We start from the raw sequence: 19,683 nt of genomic DNA on the forward strand, positions 1-19,683 counted from the left end.
CTGCCTCCCTCATGACTTTGAATTGGAAGAAGCGATTAAAAGATGGACTATTGAACGTGAAAGAAAGCTTTACATGTGCTTACATGTGTCTATTTTCTTTGTCCGTTAAGAGCATCTTCCTGTAATTTCTAATCTAAAAGCTTGGTAGGGTTAACTGTTTTCTATTCCACTTCGTTTTTATAATTATAATAAGCTTTGAAATAACAAATGTAAGGTTAAGACGACAAAACATTTTTTTTTAAAGCAGACTAATGGAGATGCAATTTCATCCGTCCTTGATTCAATTTTATTAACTGATCTGTCATACCAAACATTAACTCAAGGTGGCACCTGATTGTTTTTTATTTACACTGGAGGCCTTTAGAGTTGCAAGTTAAAAACCCACGTTATAAACCACCAAAAGGCACTACAATCTATGGAAAATCGCAAGGAAAACAAGCTGCGAAGATAAATTATTGCTGTTTCGAGTTGTATGCGTTTCGTGAATTAAATGAGTTTAACATTACTATTCTCTGGCCAGAAAGTTAAAAATTGACATCGGAAATTACGTTTTTTTTGTATGGTTAAGAGAGCAGAAGCTCCTCTTTTTTGGTGGTGGTAGCTGTTGGGTACTGGTATTGCTTTTTAAACCGTAAATGCGTAATTCTTTTGACCTAGGAAGCACACTTGAGATCTCATTATCGTATACTCTTCAGTCTGTCTTTTTGAATAAAGCGATAATGGCAAGCAGGTGTGTTAACCATGTCTTCTACCTGTTTCAATGCTTACGTTCCGGTTACTGAATTTCTGCAGTTTACGGCAAACATCACCAAAACCAAATTACGTGATCAAACCGATTAAAGAGACTGAATGGGCTCTCGTTTCTAGCTTTTCTTATTTCCAAATTCAGGTTGGCTGAGACGTAGTTGAAATTAATTGTAGCACATTCTGTTACTTACAGTAGGTCAGCGCAGTATCACAATGACTTCAGATGGATCCGCCTCCTTGTGGTTATAAGGATCTCCAATCCAGAGGTGCAGTGCGTGTTCGTGCAGAAAGTTCAATGAATTTGCTATGCGTCGCCTATGGGAGCGGCTACCTGTGTCTGCCGCTGCATGTGCTGTAAAACCATGACTTCTGACGGCTGTGATTCTGTCGACACCTTGGGAAATTCTTCGTCGGGTGCGATGTGGGACCCCAACATCTCAAAGACTATGCGTGAAGTAAACGGCAGTAAAAATCCCGAATGCGGGTCGGTTTCGGTCGCGTTCCCCATAACTATGATGATAACGGGAATGGTTGGCAATTCACTGGCTATCATGCTGGTTTACATTTCTTACCGCAAGAGAGAAAACAAGAAAAAAAAGTCGTTCCTTCTTTGCATAGGGTCCTTGGCACTGACCGATCTTTTTGGGCAACTTCTGACGAGCCCCATTGTCATATCTGTGTACAGGGCAGATCTCAAATGGTACCGCGTCGACCCGTCTGGAAGATTGTGCGCTTTCTTTGGGGTATGCATGACAATGTTTGGGCTCTGTCCACTTTTTTTAGCCAGCGCTATGGCAGTTGAAAGGACGTTGGCCATTACCAGTCCGCATTGGTACTCGAATAACATGAAAACAAGCTTTACAAAGTTGGCATTAGCTTTTATTTGGTGCAGCGTGTTTCTCTTCGCTCTTCTGCCCATCGCGGGAGTCGGACAGTATACTTTGCAGTGGCCGGGTACCTGGTGCTTCATCAGCACAGGCGACAGTAATGTTGCGGGCAACACGTTTTTTTCTATCACGTTTGCGGTTCTTGGGATTTTCTCGTTGATTGTGACTTTCTCCTGCAACGTGGTCACCATCAAAGCATTAGTGTCCCGGTGCAAAACCAAGCCAGCCTCGTCTCAGTCAGGCAAGCAATGGGAGAGATTAACTGTGGAAACTGTTATCCAGTTGATGGGGATTATGTGCGTGCTGTTCACCTGCTGGTCCCCTTTACTGGTAAGTAGAACTCACTTTCATTACAAGTTTACAATTCTGTGGGCAGTTATATCAATGCGTTTCTATAGATACAATGCGTTTCTAAAGTGGATTGTTTTCTTCAAATCCAATCTTTTTTCCCCCACAGATAATCTGAGCATGGCCATTACTTTAGTAACATTTACATTGGCCTTAAAGGCAGCTTTTTACAAGACAAAGGCATATTAGAAACAAGCGAGTACCGCTTTTATTTAACAAAACATTTAGTGAAAACCCTCTAAAGTTGTGCAGAGGCAGCTACACAGTATTTCACCTCATGCCATTAACAGAGAATTGCAGATTTTTCTCAAACATTAAAGCTTAATTACAAAAAAATGTGGCAAAATACATTTTAAATGGAAATGGGGTATTGTTACTGTACATACTATCCTTACTATAAATGGAAAGGAAGCTTTTTTCTCTCAGATGAAATCCATTACATCACCTTCCCAAGCTAGAAAAGTTGCCAAACCACCAACCCACCCGTGGAAGTGGTGAACGATGCATTTCTGTCCCACACACCACCAAGCTCATCACAACCTGAAATTAAGGCATTCCTTCTTGAAGAATGTGGTGGGAGTAAGTTGCAAGTATATAGAGATACTAAGAAATACATCCAGCTCCTTTCATTTTAAGTAAAACTGAGAACAGGAGCCCCTTCTTTACCCAAAGAGTTGTGGGAGTGTGGGACAAGCTACCCAGCCATGTTGCTGAAACTGACATACTGGTTTCTTTACAGAAATGACAGGACGAGATCCTGAGATCAATTAGCTACAAACTACCAAAGAGGCTACATGCTGTCATTTGTAAATGTTCTTAAAGCTGATTTTGCTGCTCACAGGCCAGCAATATATTCTTTCTGTGTTTAGAATATTTTGAACTAGCGAGCGTTTAAGACAACATATACACAGTACTAACAGGATTTGTAAACCACCTCCGCATCTCCGAACTTGATAGGACTTTTACTATAATCTCTAGTCTTTGAAATCAGTTTGCCTGATGTTGTGTAGGATGCATTTATAGGTGTAACTCAAGCTAAAAAAATATAAAATGTAGCTCCACAGAACAATTACAAAAAATTATTATGGGTATTTTTTTACAATTCTAAAGATAGTTTAACCCAAAATTGGATAAATGCTTCCCTTCAGATAAATCAATGTTCCTTAATTACTGGTCTGACTTCAAAGGTTGATGTGTTAAGTTGACTGAGCCTCAAAAAAACATATAGTTTGAGTACTCATGCTACTCATTTTGATTAATTGATCATTCATGACTGACTGTGATGCACTTGGGTGACTTTGCCAGTTGCAAGAATAGAAAACAGCAGGAAGGAGCTAATATTAAGAGTAACGCTCATAGTAAGAGTAATGCTTTCTTTACCTGTATTTTGGAGGCTGGACTAAAGCACCTCAGGTGGACTTGCCAACAATTGAGCCAAGTCCCCCTGGGCGAAGAATCAAGGTTTTGTCAGTGAGCGTGGCGCCAGTCTGTGGAAGGAATGATCATTCCATGTGAAGATTGGAGTGTAATGGTCAGGACAGGAGTGTCTCATCATTACAGAACTCCACTTGTAGTGATTGATGGCTTCCTGACTGCTACATTAATCAAGTCCTGGGATTTCGTTTTTGTAGCCTCTCTGTGGTCGTATCCATAGTATGTCCATATGTCCTAGTGCTGCTTGTGTAGCAACATCCTTGTAACAAGATGAGCAAGTGATATTAGCCCAATTGAACATTTTTAGTCTGAACTGGGATGTTATGTGGCTTCTAAGGCTCAGAGACCAGTGAATCAACACATAATTTTAGGCTGTACAACAGGAATAGTACAGAATCCCATTAGGCAGCATCTGTAACCTGACGCAAAGCATCCTGTACATTGCAGATGTGCAGCTTGTGAAGCCACACACGCTGCTAGCCTGTGGTTTTCAAAATAGACCTCCTGTCGATCAACGCCGAAGATGACAAATACTAATCTGTATAACTAAATTGTTTAGATCACATCCATTAAATAAAATCAGCAGTACTAAGTAATCAGCTGTAATTTAAATTAAATGTACAAATCAGCCTTAAATAAAATCAGCAGTATTAAGTAGTTCATATGCAATAATTTTCTTGGCTTTTACTTTGTGATTTTGTTGCAGTTATAAGTGATGCGTTTCTTTTTTATTCAGTATATAAACTAGATTGTTAGAGGTATGAATTTTAACTTACAGATTACGTACTAATGCATACAGGAGTATTCATATGCAGTTTTTTATATGTTGGCTAACAGACAAGTGCCAAATCCATCATGCAATTTCACCAGTGAAATGCTTGGGGGGTCAGGATTTGAGTGAAAAACCACTGGACATACATCAAAGCTCACAAGACAACAGAGTGAGTGATTGAAATGTGACATGACAGAACATTGCAGGTGAAGGACAGAGAGGTTCACTATTAAGGAGACAAAAAGATAAAGTACTCTGTTTTTTCCTATCACAATGACAGGGATCTCACAGAAGATGGTTTTTGATTGTATTTCTTTCCTGAGTATTCATTGATGGCTCTACTGCAGCTGACTAAATGAATTCAGTATTGTTTTTGCTTTCACATCCTCACCATTAGGTTAATTGCCTTCTGTGAGCTGTATAGAATTTCTGTGCGTGTCTTTCATGCAGCAATGTTCTGCATCTATTTTCCTGAGTAAATACAAACAACACAGGTTTTGGCTTTGTCCAGCCTCTCAAAAGTTATTGGTGAAAAAAATGCTTTTTGTAGAATGGTGCAATCCAGCAGCCCTTATGATCATGCATTTTGAATGCAATATAAAAGCAGTGAAGATTTTTAAATAAATTATTAGGTGTTGGCTGAATCAAATACCATACACAGGTTCCCTGGAGAGGAGCAGACAAACACTCATCTAGTGTACACACACCATGCCAACAGAGCCATGGGACACTGTAGGCTAAAAGCAAGTAAGTAGATTGATTTTGTTAATCAATTAATTTCAAACACTCAAACTGTGCTCTGGGTACAGTTTTCAACAGAGGTAATTTAACGCACAAAGGGAGAAATGTTTATATGTGTGTGATAGTGGTATAATGTGTTGATGTGAGGTTAATTTTTAATAAGTACCTGTGACCTAATGTTTTGCTTGTGTTATTGTTGGATACTACGTGCTTCCAGAAAATCCCTTTCTATTCAGTTTCAACCTCGTTTTTTTTCTTTATCGCTTAGAGTTGTATTTGCAAAAGGAGTGAGTCATTTTCACTGAACTGCCACTCAGATTGGAAATAAAAAGATTAAAATATAAGCAAAACATTTAGTTCTGAAGTCAATATAAACAACTGCTTACACAGTGCTATTGATTTAAAATGTGGTTAAAAGCCTAATTTTAAAAGCTTAATGACTTGTTTTTTTTCCCTTCAAGTGCACCACATGTGATGATAAAATTTCACTTAATCCTTAAAAAGGTGACAATACTATTGGGTACTGCATCCTATTCAAAATATCACTTTAAATGGATACAAAGGTTTTAAGTAAAATTTAAATAGAATTCTAACTCAAACTCCATAGGCCACAACTCCACAGGTCAAGACTTAATGTAATAGATTTGATTTCAACTAGTTGTATCAATTCTATAAATAGGTATATGAATTGAAAGCAAATTTAGAACAAGATTTTTATTTATTGTTAGTATTAGTAACACTGTTTTTGTGTGCAGGTGTAAAATCATAAAACCGCATTATAAATGTGCAGTCTGTAAAGGGAGAAGTATTCCATGCTGGAAAGAGAAGAGAGAAAACACAACGTTTCAGCTGTGAAGCCTTCTTCAGATGTGAAGGCTTCACAGCTGAAATGTCGTGTTTTCTCTCTTCTCTTTTCAGCATGGAATAAACCTATTACTTGTTCCTTTGTAAATTACGCATGCTGACGCAGCTACCCACCTGAACTACGTAGAAATGTGTATTCCACTTCTGAAAAAGAGGCCTTTCTATGTTTTTTCGGGATTTTAATAGTTGTTAATTGTTTTTTTCTTAGATACTGATGCTGAAAATGATCTCGACCCACACCTCCTCACACCAGTGCAAGACAGCGGCCTTCAGCTTGTCACCCAGTGCAGAAATCCAAGCGGTTTGCAATTTCTATCTCACCGCCATACGTCTGGCATCTCTGAACCAGATTCTGGACCCTTGGGTTTACTTACTGTTGAGGGAAATACTTTTCAGAAAATTCTGCCAAGTTGCCAACGCTGTCTCAAGCTGCTCCATAGATGGACCGAAGGAGACCCAGGCAGCTCTCGATGCCTTGAACAAGCAAGCTGTGGATACCAGCCTGAGGCAGACATGATGAGGTGACGTGATGGGACTGCGTTTGCCAGCAGTGTTTTAACAAAGCTTGACAAAACAAACGTGTTCTGTTTAGACTTTTAAAAAATAGGATAAGTCCTTTTTCTAATGTGCACCGAAAAGAAGTTCCATGTAATGATTGAATTAAACGCATTAATGAATCCAGATCTTCACGCCTACCTGGGGGAAGAGCAGACTCCCCATGCCTACCTAGAGGATGAGTTGACTCAGCTCTTTCTCAGGGGATTCATAATATTTACTCAAGCGTATTTTCTGCTTGGTGGCTCAATCAAGCCTTACAAACATTATCATCTGATGCTGCAGATTGGTGCTTGAAGATATTGTGCCAAAGAAGGTCTTCGCCTTTATTGATTGTTGTTGAGTGTTGGTTTGATCCTCTGACCGTCTTTGAAAGAATAAGACATCTCTGGCAAACCACCTCATGAAGTAACTAAGCCTTCAGTGTGCGATTCAAGTATGCAGGAATATTGTGTCAAACGTTCTTGTTTTGTCTGAAAATGACACAAAAAGGTGGAAAACAGTAAACCATTAACATTACACCTGTTATTTAACCTTTCCTTTAAAAGTATGTACTGTACATTCCCAGTTTGGAATTGCCAAAAGTTTTATCCACTTAGCTTAAAATCGAAAGTTGTGTTCCTGTGTCCTTGCTCCTTCATCATGCCCACCTCTCCGTGTGCCATGGTTATGGCACTTTACCCGTCTCTCTTGTGTGCCTGGAAAGAGCGCCTCTTAACTCCCTGACATGACTGAGAGTTTTCAAGTGCCTGCCAAGTCATGGAAGTCGCTGTGGCACCAAAAGACGAAGACGCCCTCTCTAATGTTGTGCAGCTCTGGACCTGATGCTCTCTAGGGAGTTTCCTGCTCATTGCTGGCTAATGAAATGGCGCATGGCTGCATCAGTGATGTCTAGACCATAGGGCTCAGTCTGCACTTTAAGTAAACACCTTTAATGGTTGAGCCAGTCAGGAGCCTGCTTATCTAATTCAAGATTCAAGGTTTCTTTACTTACCATATACAACAAGTGTATTGGAATGCTTACTCGTTCGGCTGTACCCAGTAACGTTAGAGAAAAGAAACAAATAGGCACAAATGACAAACAGACATGGTCAATACATTTAGACAATAGACGTTAGAATACAGGCAACAGGACATAGTGCAAATAGTGCACTTGAGATGTACCGGGAAAAAAAACAGTAATAATTGTCTATCCAAATGCTTAATTGTTCTCCTAACTTTGATTCAGGATGCTTTGCTTGAATTTCTGTGCTGGGGGTATTATAAATTGAAGGTCTCCTGGTGTGTGATGGGCAATCCTTACATTGTTAATATTCTCAGTCTTGAAAAACAACAGACCAAATGTTTGGCTGCAGTTCAAAAGATACAGAGCAAATGGATGTTTAAGAGCACAGTCAACAGTGGGCTCACAGGAAGTAAATTTGAAACTTTTCACTTCTGCTTTTGTCAGGCAAATGAACATTATCAGATGTTACAGCCATTTGACATCAACTACATTAGAGGGCAGCACAGAATTTTAGTATTTAATATAATTACATTTCGAATAGAATATAAACATGCATAAAGTCTTCACTCGGGTTAGGTGTGTTCAAGCAGAGTCCCTTTATACACGCGCATGGGGAGGATATAATCATGCAGATCTGAGAGGAGCCTCTCATACAGACCTGTGAGTAACCTCTCCACCAAGATGATAAATGCAATGAGTTTTATACAGCAAATTCACACAAGAGAGCTCATTCTAAGTTTCCATATTGAGTTGTTTTTCTCTCTACAAACATTTCTTTGTAATTGACCACATTCTTCTTAAGAAGCAGTTCTACCTTGCATACAGACAAATGGAAGTATATAAATAAAAGGTGTGAAATGAGCTAGACACCCTGCAGTTGTACCATTAATATCAAAATGTCAAATAATATGCTTGCAATTGTTCTTTCATACTGTTGCTGGGTAAAAAGCATTTTTTAAAGCCAACTAGTCACTATCTTATACACTTAAAAAAAGGTAAATGCTAACATTCTTCCTCATTCCCCCCTTTTGTCCTTTTAAGGACAACTACACTTCTTTTACACTTCTATAACACACATTTCCAAAAATGCTTTATCTTCATCTTCACTTTCATAAGGTTGCAGCAGAGTTGGAGATATTCGGACAGGTTTAAGATTAGTTACTTTGATAAGATATACAGTAGTGAGCATAGTTTTTTAAACACAGAACTAACAATGATGGTAACCAAAATCACAAACCCATAGAAAATATACTGCACTAGGGTAGCACCCTTGGGTCCAAATAAATTCTTCATCCAACTACAAATTCCCAAATCATCAGGATTATAGTTAAGATATTTCTTCTCAGCCAGGTTGTTGATATGTTCACAATCATCTGGAATATAGGTGCAACACTCAGAGCCTATCACAGCACACATACCGCCCTGGGCAGCCAAAAGGTAGTCCAGTGCCATATGATTCTGCATTGCAACAGTCCTCAGTGCCACCAATTCCACATTTATTGATTGAAGACCTTTGGTCGTCTCACTTGCCAATCTCTCCAATGAATCAGCCTTATTTATACTGTAGCTTCAAGGACCAGCTTTGCCCCTCCATATGGCGAAAAAGCAATAGCAAAGAACCTTTCAGTTTCCATGATCTTCTTTTTCTGGCAAACAGGCTTAGACTGGAAGGGGCTTTTTCTGTAACCTGATATGGGGCACCACATCCTAAATAACATGATCTCGACCATCCCTCAGGCAGCCAGTGCTCCCCGCAAATCCAAAAAGTACCGTGTAGGGATGGCTGAGGTGTGGATTCTTTAAAGCTAGTTAGCATAAAGGTCTTATTGTCACCAGGACCATATCGAAATGTGACTTCTCTACTTGTTATTGAGGCATCCTCTTTCTCACTCATTACATTCTTCGTGAAATTAAATCGACAGCTGGAATTTCCTAAAACTCGTGTGCCTTTAGTTCTTACAGCACAGGTAGACTGGAGCCCAGCATAATCTTAGGGGGTTTAAAAGATAGGTCAACAGCTGGGTAATAACTCTTAGAAAAATCTACACATTGTCCCCCTGCCTCAGCTGTGCCATTTTGCAGAACAATTCTAACTGAAGTTGTAAAATTTCTCTTTGTTCCGTTCCTGCCAAACATCTTATGAACAAACAAACCACAATAACCATTTGCATCTAGGGGAATCACTCCCAAGGGTAACCCCCCTACAGCAGTTTTTTTTTGGACACCGCTGTGCAAACCCAGCACGAACTCTGATTCTCTCTGCTCGCATACAAATGTGACAGAGCTAAAAATGTATTTATGCCGTTCACTCCCTTATCATGGGTGTGCAGTTTCTTTTCAGTCTGTACTTAATTCACGTTCCGCCCATCGTCTTCTTCTGGGCCTCTACTCCTGGCCTGCGATGTTCCCGGTGGCACAGGACTGGTGTCATCTGCTTCAGGGCCTCCTGATCTGGCCAGTGGTGGTTCCCAAGTCAGGGAACGGTTTAATGTGCTATTATTTGCATTCCTGGTACGGGCCTTCCCACCTAGGTTGCAGTGTGTTCTTTCGTCGGTGATCCTTGATGTAGAGAAAATCACCCGGCTGGAAGGAGTGACAGTCTTCGGTTGTTGGTTCAGCCTGCGCTGTTTGCACCTGCGAATTAAAAGCCTTGACAGCTCGAATTAGACCAATGCAAAAGGACAATATTGCATCATCCATTTGATGAATATCCATTTCCTTCAATGTTAAGGGAGGAGATACCGGCAGCCTCATAGGCCTGTCCATGGGGACCTCATGTGGCGAGAGTCCAGTTCTTCTGTTCTTGGATGACCACATGTCCATCAATGCAATGGGCAGCGCATCAGGCCATTTAAAGCCAGTTTGTTTGCAAATTTTAGCTAATTTGTTTTTCAGGATTCTATTTTGTCTCTCCATTGCTCCTGCAGACTGAGGGTGATATGGGCACTGTAGGTGCTGTGTTATTTGTAAGGCCTTACACATTTCTTTCATGATTTATCCAGTGAGATGAGTTCCTCGGTCTCTAGAAGTCATCCCTGGGTTCCCAAATCTACATACCACATCTCTCATTAACATTTTTACAACACTAGTGGTATCAGCTTTTCTGCAAGGGTAGGCCTCAGCCCATTTAAAAAAAAAACATATCCACAATCACTAACACATTTTCGTACCCACAACACTTCGGCATCTGTACAAAATCAATATGTATACAGTATGTACAAAAGGTCACCATTGTGGAGGATGTGCAGAGGTAGCAACTTTTGGACCCTTTCTAGGGTTATGCTGCTGACAAATTACACATTGTTTTCTCAGCTGTTCTGCTACACTGGTGAATCCAGGGGCAAACCATTGAGTTTGCACCGTCTGACACATCCCCCCTTTGCCCGTATGGCCCACACCGTGTGCCAGACGGGCAAACCATGGGAGTAGAGAACGTGGTGCCACCACGCGGCAGTTGTGGGAGACCCACAGTCCCTTAGCAGTATTATAACAGCAACCAGAGCCCACCCAAGACTCCTGTTCCCTCTCATCAGTAGCTGCCTGCAGAGCAGCCATGCCACTTAAGGAAGGAGTCTGAGGGCGCTCCAACAAAACACTTTCTGATCTTCCTGTGCGTGCCTTGCACTTCACGACTGCAGTAGAAGCTGGTGAGAGTATAGCAGTCAGCAGATTTGAAATTAGACTTGTATGCTAGATAAGGGGGTCATTTGAAGTAAGAAACCCTTGTTCTTTCCACAGAGTGCCAAAATCGTGCACTACGTCGTAAGCATATAATGTGTCTATAAAGATATTAAAAGATTTTTCTTTTTCTAAGCAACATGCATGGGTAGGAACAAACAATTCAGCTTGTTGAGCAGAGCACGAGGGTGGCACTTTAGCAGCTTTAACAACAGATCAAAGAGTCATCAGAATTTAATCACAAAAACAAAACACAAGCTAATTTAACATGATAAATACGATACTGCCTTGAAGAGCGAATCGGTAAGGACATACAGTAATTATTTAGTGTGAGCTATCAATGGTCTCAATACTTTTCCTATAATAGATACAGGACAATTTCAACAAGGGTTGTCTCTTTACATGACTCACAACAAAGGCAGACAGGTTAATAAAGGGAAGTTGGCAGTGAGTCTCAAAGTCAGTCTACACTGTCTAAACAGCCTATATATAGCATATATCCTATATATGTTTCCATACATAGGATATATGTTGCTGCAGAAAAAAACATCTGCTCACAGCAGTCAGACACAGAGAGCATCTGAGAGCATCCTAGCAAAGAGAAGACTAGCACTTTAAAATCTCATCTAGAGCTATGGGGCTTGATGATCATGTCCTCAAAGAGCTCTAACTGTTCAACTGAACCAAATACTGATCAAGTCAGTCATTAAGGAAATTATTTTCATTCACACCGCCTCATCAAAGCCACCTTCATCATTTGGGTCATGCATCGGCCAATCTGCCCCCTCCTCTTTAGAGGACGTTGGAAAACTTTAGGACCAATATGATCTAGCAACAAGGTTATGTCACTGTAATTAGGCTTATGACAATCAATAACAAGGCTTAACTTTCTTTTAAATTCTTTACGATCATCAGGCAATTTTGGAAAAGACTTGAGTAATGCAAATAATTCACTAGGAGACCAAGGTCGATGTACATATGCTGGAGTTCATTCTGGACCTGGAAAAGCACACATTGGCATTTCACGAACAAAGCTACTTGCCCCTGAAAACCCAGAACCCAGTGGGTGTTCTCCCACTGCACTAGGTACCGGTCCTCTGTCTGATTGTGCAGGTGGAAGTTGCTGCAATTGTTGAATTTGACAGTGCCTCGTTTGTGAGCGCATGTTTGCAGATGGAGGATCAATTACAACTCCCCATTTGCCAACAGAATAGGTTGGTGGAGGTGCACTGGGAGAAGCCGGTGGAGGTGGACGATATGGTTTATAATCATGATCGTGCTCAAAGGAAAAAGACTCTGGCTCCGGACCGCTTTCTAATTTCGGTGGAGACTTTCTTTCTAGTACGCATGGCCATGACTTTAGCTGCTGCTTGCTGTTCTTTATTTTCAAGACTAGCCTTTTTTTTAAAGCTTTCCATCATTTCTGTGATTCCTCTTTCCATGACATATAAGTTTTCCAATTCACTTTCTTTTCTTTCTTCTCCTTCTCTTCTAACTTTCCCCTTAAACTTTCTATTTTATCCCTGTCATATATCCCATCTTCAGGAAACCCCTTTTTCCTAATTCCACTTTCCCCTGTCCATTCTGACCACTTACAAAGATCCTTCATAGTTATGGACCCCTAATTATCATGTATAAATCATGTGCAAGTTCCCTTTTGAGGTACTGGCACATTTTGAGAGCTCTGATTATTTCCCATATTTACTAAGAAACTGCCTATATTATTTAAACAGCAGAGGTTTAGTGATCCAAATACATTTGTCTCCTACACAAATGTTAATAAGTTCCTTATAAGTAATACACGTAGTTCAAAATATAATTCTGCAGTTATCTTCTCTATTTGTTTTGTATACTTACACTTATATTCTACTATATGCAAAAATCTATTTTCTCCATTCATTGGAAGCTTCAGTTCACACCTCTCTGCAACCATTCTGAATTCACACCTCTTGATTGGCCTCTCTGTCCCCTGCTCCAGCCTCTCACTCCTCCTCCCTCCCAACCTTTGTTCTCCCGCTACTTTACCTTTGCCTACTGCCCTGTCTCTCTCACACCTGAAGAAGGCTCCACGGCCGAAACGTTGTGTTCTCTTTCTTTTTTTTTCAGCATGGAATAAACCTATTACTTGTTCCTTTATATGCAAAAATCTATTATTATCCCTGGCGTCTCTTTCGGTTGATACATATATTTTTCCTTACACTTTTTACTCTAGCTTCACAGTTCATGAACGTAATTTTCTCTGCCGGGACTCTAACCCGGACTATAACGTTTTATTTTCCTTATTCCCGGGACTCTAACCCAGACTTAGTGGGACTCGAACCCACCAATTCCTTAAGAGTCCACCTGACCACACAATAAAACTCGGATCACGTACCCTGTGGAATTGGGAAAATTCCTTCTACGATCAAGCGACAACAGCATCCACTCAGGGAATTTCAAAAGGCTCCCTTACCTCTTATGGTGTGCACTGTGGTCTGTTGTTGCTCACTCGTAAGGAAAAATTCCCTCTCCACAGGGGTTTGTGATCCTGTTCGTGACGCCAAGAAATTGTCTAAGAAAAGTCTTCACTCAGGTTAGGTGTGTTCAAGCAGAGTCCCTTTATACATGCGCATGGGGAGGATATAATCATGCAGATCTGAGAGGAGCCTCTCATACAGATCTGTGAATAACCTCTCCACCAAGATGATAAATGCAATGAGTTTTATACAGCAAATTCACACAGGAAAGCTCATTCTAAGTTTCCATATTAGGAGTTGTTTTTCTCTCTACAAACATTTCTTTGTAATTGACCACATTCTTCTTAAGAAGCAGTTCTACCTTGCATACAGACAAAAGGAAGTATATAAATAAAAAGTGTGAAATGAGCTAGACATCCTGCAGTTGTGCCATTAATATCAAAATGTCAAATAATATGCTTGCAATTGTTCTTTCATACTGTTGCTGGGTAAAAAGCATTTTTTAAAGCCAACTAGTCACTATCTTATACACTTAAAAAAAGGTAAATGCTAAAATTCTTCCTCAATAATTAGACTTAATGTAAATACTTTAAATATTAATAATAATGTGAATATTCAATTGACATTTCTGAAATTAATGAGAAAGTTTATGTCTCATAGAAGTAAAATGTCTCATAATACTTTTCAAAGTATTTTATGCATTCTAAGCTTCAAGTTATGTGTGGATATGTAATAAATTGTTTCGACCACATTCACGGCAAACACAGTTAAACAAGCTGTGCACTATAATTAAATTAAAGAGCTGCAGAAATGAACATGTACTCATCCCTTTCTCAAATGTAATCACAGCAGATCTCTGTATAATATCTTCCTCTGCTTTTGATTTGTGCACACAATGTTTATTCTTTATACTGTAAATGTCTAGAGCTCATATCATCTTCTTTCAAGCATGTCTACCTTGATTGGATAAAAACAAATTAGTGAGCTGTTACCCACCAACGGTTAGTGGAATTGGCATCGTAATTGTAAAGGACTAGACAACACGTAATGTCTGTGGCAAGGACAGACTGCGATCAAGAAGCAACAAGAACCAATGATGAAATAAGACGTCTTCGATTTACAAACATTCCTAAATGTCTCCATTAAATGTTATCTTGTAAAATTTGTCAGGCATTGAGTGTTGAAGGGCAGACATGATCTTTGAAAGTGAAATGAGCACTTTCACCTGTTTGCGTTGTGTTACGCTTTGTGAACTTTTTTTTTATTTTGTGTGAATTGGCTTTGATTGACATCACTTCTCATTGTTTTGAAAACGAAATACCCTCCATTATTCTTGTCACAGCCCGTGCTGGGGAATTACTCAATTCCTGGTTCATAGGATGTAATTAAAGTATTAAGTGTTCATTTAACACAAAGGTGGGTTGCAAAACAAGTAACTTAAGGGAATTTATTATATAAACTTACATCTTTACCACTTTTTTCAGTGTTCATGTCATTATTCTTATAACTGTTCTAATCATTTCTTTTTCTAGAAATTTATTTTTAGTTATAAAGCATTGCATTTAATTCAAATCTTGTAAGGGTTGTGGATTTATTATAAATTGCATTTTTTAAATTGAATGTTAGTTAATGAAATAGTATAATAAAAGTTATTAAAATATTGTATATTTTAAAAAAACTAGATGTTAAATTTAAAAGCACTTTATGAAATGTGTTTGTTTTCCCAAATTTAGTGCACTACATGGCCTTTGCTAGATGATTTTATTATCAGTGTTATGAAACCATGGACATAGTTGAAGGAACATACTGTATCTTTTTAGGAACACTGTGATCAAGAAAAAGATTTTGCATGCATTCTCTTTTCACCTGCTGTGAGACAGAAAATGTCTGGTTTGAAAAATAACTTTTGTGAGTTGTCTTATTTCATAGAAAGGCTGCAACTCTTCAGAATTTTGATCTTGAAGGCTGAAGTACTTCATTGTACCTCCCAGATTGTCAGGATAAATTTAATTACTAACCCTGAACATTGACTAAGGAGGTTGTTCACTGGTGCTGGGGAGATCACCCCTGTAACTGAAAAAGAAAAGCATCCTATGGTGTTTTTTAGATTTTGATATTTTTTATGTCTTTTCTTCTGTTTAATGGAGATTTCAAGCATGTGTCTGTCATAAACATTGACATGTAAGCTTCACAGCATCTTACATCTACTCCAACAAACCTGCATATGTATTAAAGGGAACTTTTTTTATTGCTTCACAAAGTATTGCTATGTTCAATTATTATGTATTGCATAGATATGGGAAGGTCTTTATTTCTGCTTCTGAAGAGGCACAGCCTTCTAAGTTCCTTTAACAGGTTTAAGATCAGAGAAATAGAAAAGTAAGTTTGTATTAAGTCAACACATATTTTATGTAATTTTGAATTGAGCTGGAACAAAAACATGTACATACAGTATGTAAATGCCAGGTCAGGGTCTCAGATGCTGAACTGGGGTTTGGAGTTACAACTGGGAACTTACTTGGCTCCTGAGGGATTACATGTTTGATAAATAGGTAAAATAAAGAACATCAAATATGTCAGAGTTTATAATTAACATGGTTAAATGAACAAACAACAACAGTGATAAATCTGTCTTATCTGCAATGAACTTTTCCCTTACAACATTTCAGGAGCCTGTCTGATTTTCCGTTGCTTTTCAATTGAAATTATGGTTTATTGTTAACTAGGCTTTGACTTAAATGGTTGTGGAAATATCGGCTTGCTATGTTTTAGGATCAAATGGATCATGCAGATGATGGATTCCCTCTGTAGAAAGCAATTTCAATGACAGTTCCTTTGTGTGCTTGAGATAATAGTGAGGAAAAACATTGTAACCTGCTTCCAGCTGCACCATATCCTGTCTGTAACTGGAAACTCCTTTCAAAAGGGAGAGCTCCAATCCTGTTCCTCACTTGGAAATATTCGGATCTAAAGAAAAGGAATTAGAAAAGACATGAATATGTTTCTATTTTTATTTTTATCTAATGCTTGCATGAACATTTATTGTTCATTTATTTTCTTATCGAATAGACTACAGTCTGGTTTCTAAATAATTAATTTTGTGATGCACTGAAGATTTGAGTTTTAGTTTTTGCACATTGTAAGGGCATTCCTTAGTTTATAAAATTCTTTGCTATGTAAACAACATAGGCTTGTTTTCCATTTTTTATTTAAATCAGTTTTTGCAAATGAATGGTGAAAATGTCTTGCCTTAAAAGTGTCTATTGAAATGCTCGTTTCCACTGTGTTTGTAATGTTTTTATTTTTTAAATGTTATTTCAGAATGTCTCATGAAATATATTATATATAATCAATTTATGCCTTTGGTTTGTCTAATCATTAAGCAATGTATACATGATTTCCTAGATATTTGTATTGTATAGCACAATTCTTTCAAAAGAGAGTGGTAGCCACAAACATTGCTTTTGAACTTTGTCTTGTACAGATGTAGAAAAGACAGCTATTATCTGTGGTGAGCAAGTTACACATGGCTCAAATGAATGTAATACATACAATTATTGTTTAATTTAATCCCTTTTTATCAGGTTTGAAAGCATAGGATCTTTGTAAAAAAAAAGATCCATTGAAATGACACATTCAAAAAACAAAGACTCCCAAGCAAGAAGGTAAAGTAAAATAAAATAAAAAGAAGTAAAAATGTTAATATATCCATAATTACTGTTCGCACTGATCAGTATTATATAATAGACTTGCAGGAAGGGTTTGCATAATGATGTGCAGACTGCAATCAGTAGCTACAGAAATCACAGAAGGGACCCTACTACAAGATTATTTTTCCTATTGAAACAGTGAAGGTATGGCTTTCAGAAATAGATCTGATGTGTTACGAGGAAAAAGTAAAATAATCCTGAAAGGAAACCATTAAGATTGGTCAAAAGAGCATTAAGAAGAGCGTTGTAGATTTATGAAATACATTCCATATTGTTTTTCTCTGGTAGTTAACCACCAGCTTTGTATAATTTGAATGCTTAGGGGAAGTACTATTGTGATTGATAAATATGGGGTGGGGTATGTTTTAAAGTCATTTGAGGTAAGATGACAGCAAACATCTTTGATTACATTTTCTTTAAAGACAGTACATTTTTACATAAGCCAATCATTTATGCTGAATAAAACCTTCTAAAAGCTTTTTTTCTAGAAAGCCCCAAACATTTGAACAACATTTAACAAATCCAAGAAACACCTGTGTAATACATACAGCTATGTATTATTAGTAGTATTATTAAACCGTATGGTCCAGTGATCTTCTGTCTGTAATTACTGGACATTTCACCAGTTGCACTAAGATTGTTCTTGATTGATGTCAGGAATGTTTTCTGTTGCAGTAATCATGCTCTCACAGAAGATTAGGTTTCTGGCCATCATTGTAAAACAAGTTTTGCTAACTCCCTGAGCATCTAATTTTGAGTTATAAAGCTGTGAGAAAATAAGCACCACTTTTTATCATTCTGGCAATCATCATTTTTACAGCTAAGAAATAGTTCAAAACTCACTCTGTGGATAAAAAAAATATCACCTATTGTTAAAATTCCACTTTTAATGGTTCTACTGGAGCTTTGGAAATGTTTCCCTTTTTGTGCTCCTAAATCAGAGTTAAAAATGAGATGGTCAAAAATTAACATCTGTCCTTGATGTATCATAAATCTTTAGCAACCTTAAAGCCTCCATTCAACTACGACCTAAACTAATTACCTCTTTTTGAAAGGATGGCAGACTATTCATTGAAAGAACCTGTTGAATGACACACAGTTGCTCTGAATGCGTAATGAGCACTCGAAGGGAGTGAAATACCAGATTAGGGAGAGGTGTTGGTGTGATTGGCTCTGAGTGTGATTGGTCAGTCGTCCTCTTGTTCTTATAAGAGCAGCCAGGAGAAAAAGGCAGCAGCCTGTAGTCTGATTGGACTGTCGTAGCATGCCTGTACCATATAAGATTTTAATTAAAAACTTCAAACTGACTTCTGCTGTGTCAGGGGTGCAATTTTTGATCAAAGAGTATTGTCTCTGGCCAAATGGGATCAGCTGGTGGAGATAGTTATAGGGGAAGTTTGTAATTAATCAAAATGTGTGGTTTAGTGAAGAGTGAGATAGTGTTTATTCATGTGGAGATGGAGAATTGTGTGTTGAAGGATTAAGCTGAGTTCAATCCTCCAGTGTCTTTGAGTTAAAGTGACAGTTTTAGTGAGTATTAAAAAAGGGTGAAATGGAGTAATTTTGTGGTATTCTCCAGTGCCTGCTGATTATAAGGAATGTATTTCTGAAAAAATGGGAATATGGGCATCATAGGGCACATATGAATGTGGAATGTGTAGCATAATCCTGTTGTAACTGAGCCATCAGGAGCAAAGGGGGAGACGGTGGTAGATCTCAAGTGGGATCTGTGCAGCAACAGGACATCAGTGGTGAGTAACGGGGTTCTCTCTCTCAGCTTCCATGCAATGACTCCTGTAGCCTCCCAAGGCTTGTGGTCCTGTCTGTGCAGTGATGAACATGCCTCTCCTCCAATCGCTGCTGAACCTTTGTCTTGGGGCGTAAAAAATAAATGGACAATTCCAAATTGGGCCGAAAAAAATAAAAGCTTGTGATTCTTAGAGAGCTAAACAAAATAACTATTGCTTTACTCATCATAAAAGAAGTATGATCTAATTTCCCAATTAAAAACGAATAATTCTAGTAACTGTAATGCACTTCAATGTGTGCTACTGAAATGAAATGTAAGTATATTGTCGAGACACTTTAGAAAATGCTTTCTCCATTATAATGTATAATGCTTCTCTGTTGAACTTTTATGAAGCCTTCTCTTTGATTTATTGGTCCTACTGGATTTCAATATAAGTGTAACAGTCTTGTTTTCCTTCAATTTGCAAAAGCAAATGGGCTTTTTTTTAAAGCTAGGTTTTGGAATGTATTAATATCCAGCTGCTAATAATTATCGGAAAAGAAGAAATTTGCTTGCCATGGTGTAATGTAGGCAATACCATCCATAAATTTGAAAGATATAAATAGGAATAAAACACAGGCAAGTTTCTAGCTTGAGGATTTGAATGACAGTATTTAAACTTATGCATGTAATAAGATGGTGATCTGTTTGCATGACAGCTCCTTATTCTAAGGCTACTCCAGCTTGGAATGTGTA

General features: G+C 38.4%; 1 protein-coding gene across 1 annotated transcript; it reads left to right on the forward strand.

Moving 5' to 3' along the window:
* Positions 1–1,064: 1,064 nt before the first annotated feature.
* ptger3 (prostaglandin E receptor 3 (subtype EP3)) lies at positions 1,065–14,964 on the forward strand. The gene is made up of 2 exons (XM_006635269.3): positions 1,065–1,964; positions 6,002–14,964. The coding sequence occupies exons 1-2, from the start codon at positions 1,065–1,067 to the stop codon at positions 6,308–6,310; spliced, it is 1,209 nt and encodes a 402-aa protein (XP_006635332.2). The 3' UTR covers positions 6,311–14,964.
* Positions 14,965–19,683: the final 4,719 nt, after the last annotated feature.

The sequence above is a fragment of the Lepisosteus oculatus genome, chromosome 9 (genome assembly GCF_040954835.1).
Source record: "Lepisosteus oculatus isolate fLepOcu1 chromosome 9, fLepOcu1.hap2, whole genome shotgun sequence".
In the NCBI taxonomy this organism is placed as follows: Eukaryota; Metazoa; Chordata; class Actinopteri; order Semionotiformes; family Lepisosteidae; genus Lepisosteus; species Lepisosteus oculatus.

Coding starts and splice junctions, on each gene's coding strand:
- ptger3 (XM_006635269.3), top strand. CDS start 1,065: ATGGGAGCGGCTACCTGTGTCTGCCGCTGCATGTGCTGTAAAACCATG. Junction 1,965..6,001: donor CCTGCTGGTCCCCTTTACTG/GTAAGTAGAACT, acceptor TTTTTTTCTTAG/ATACTGATGCTGAAAATGAT.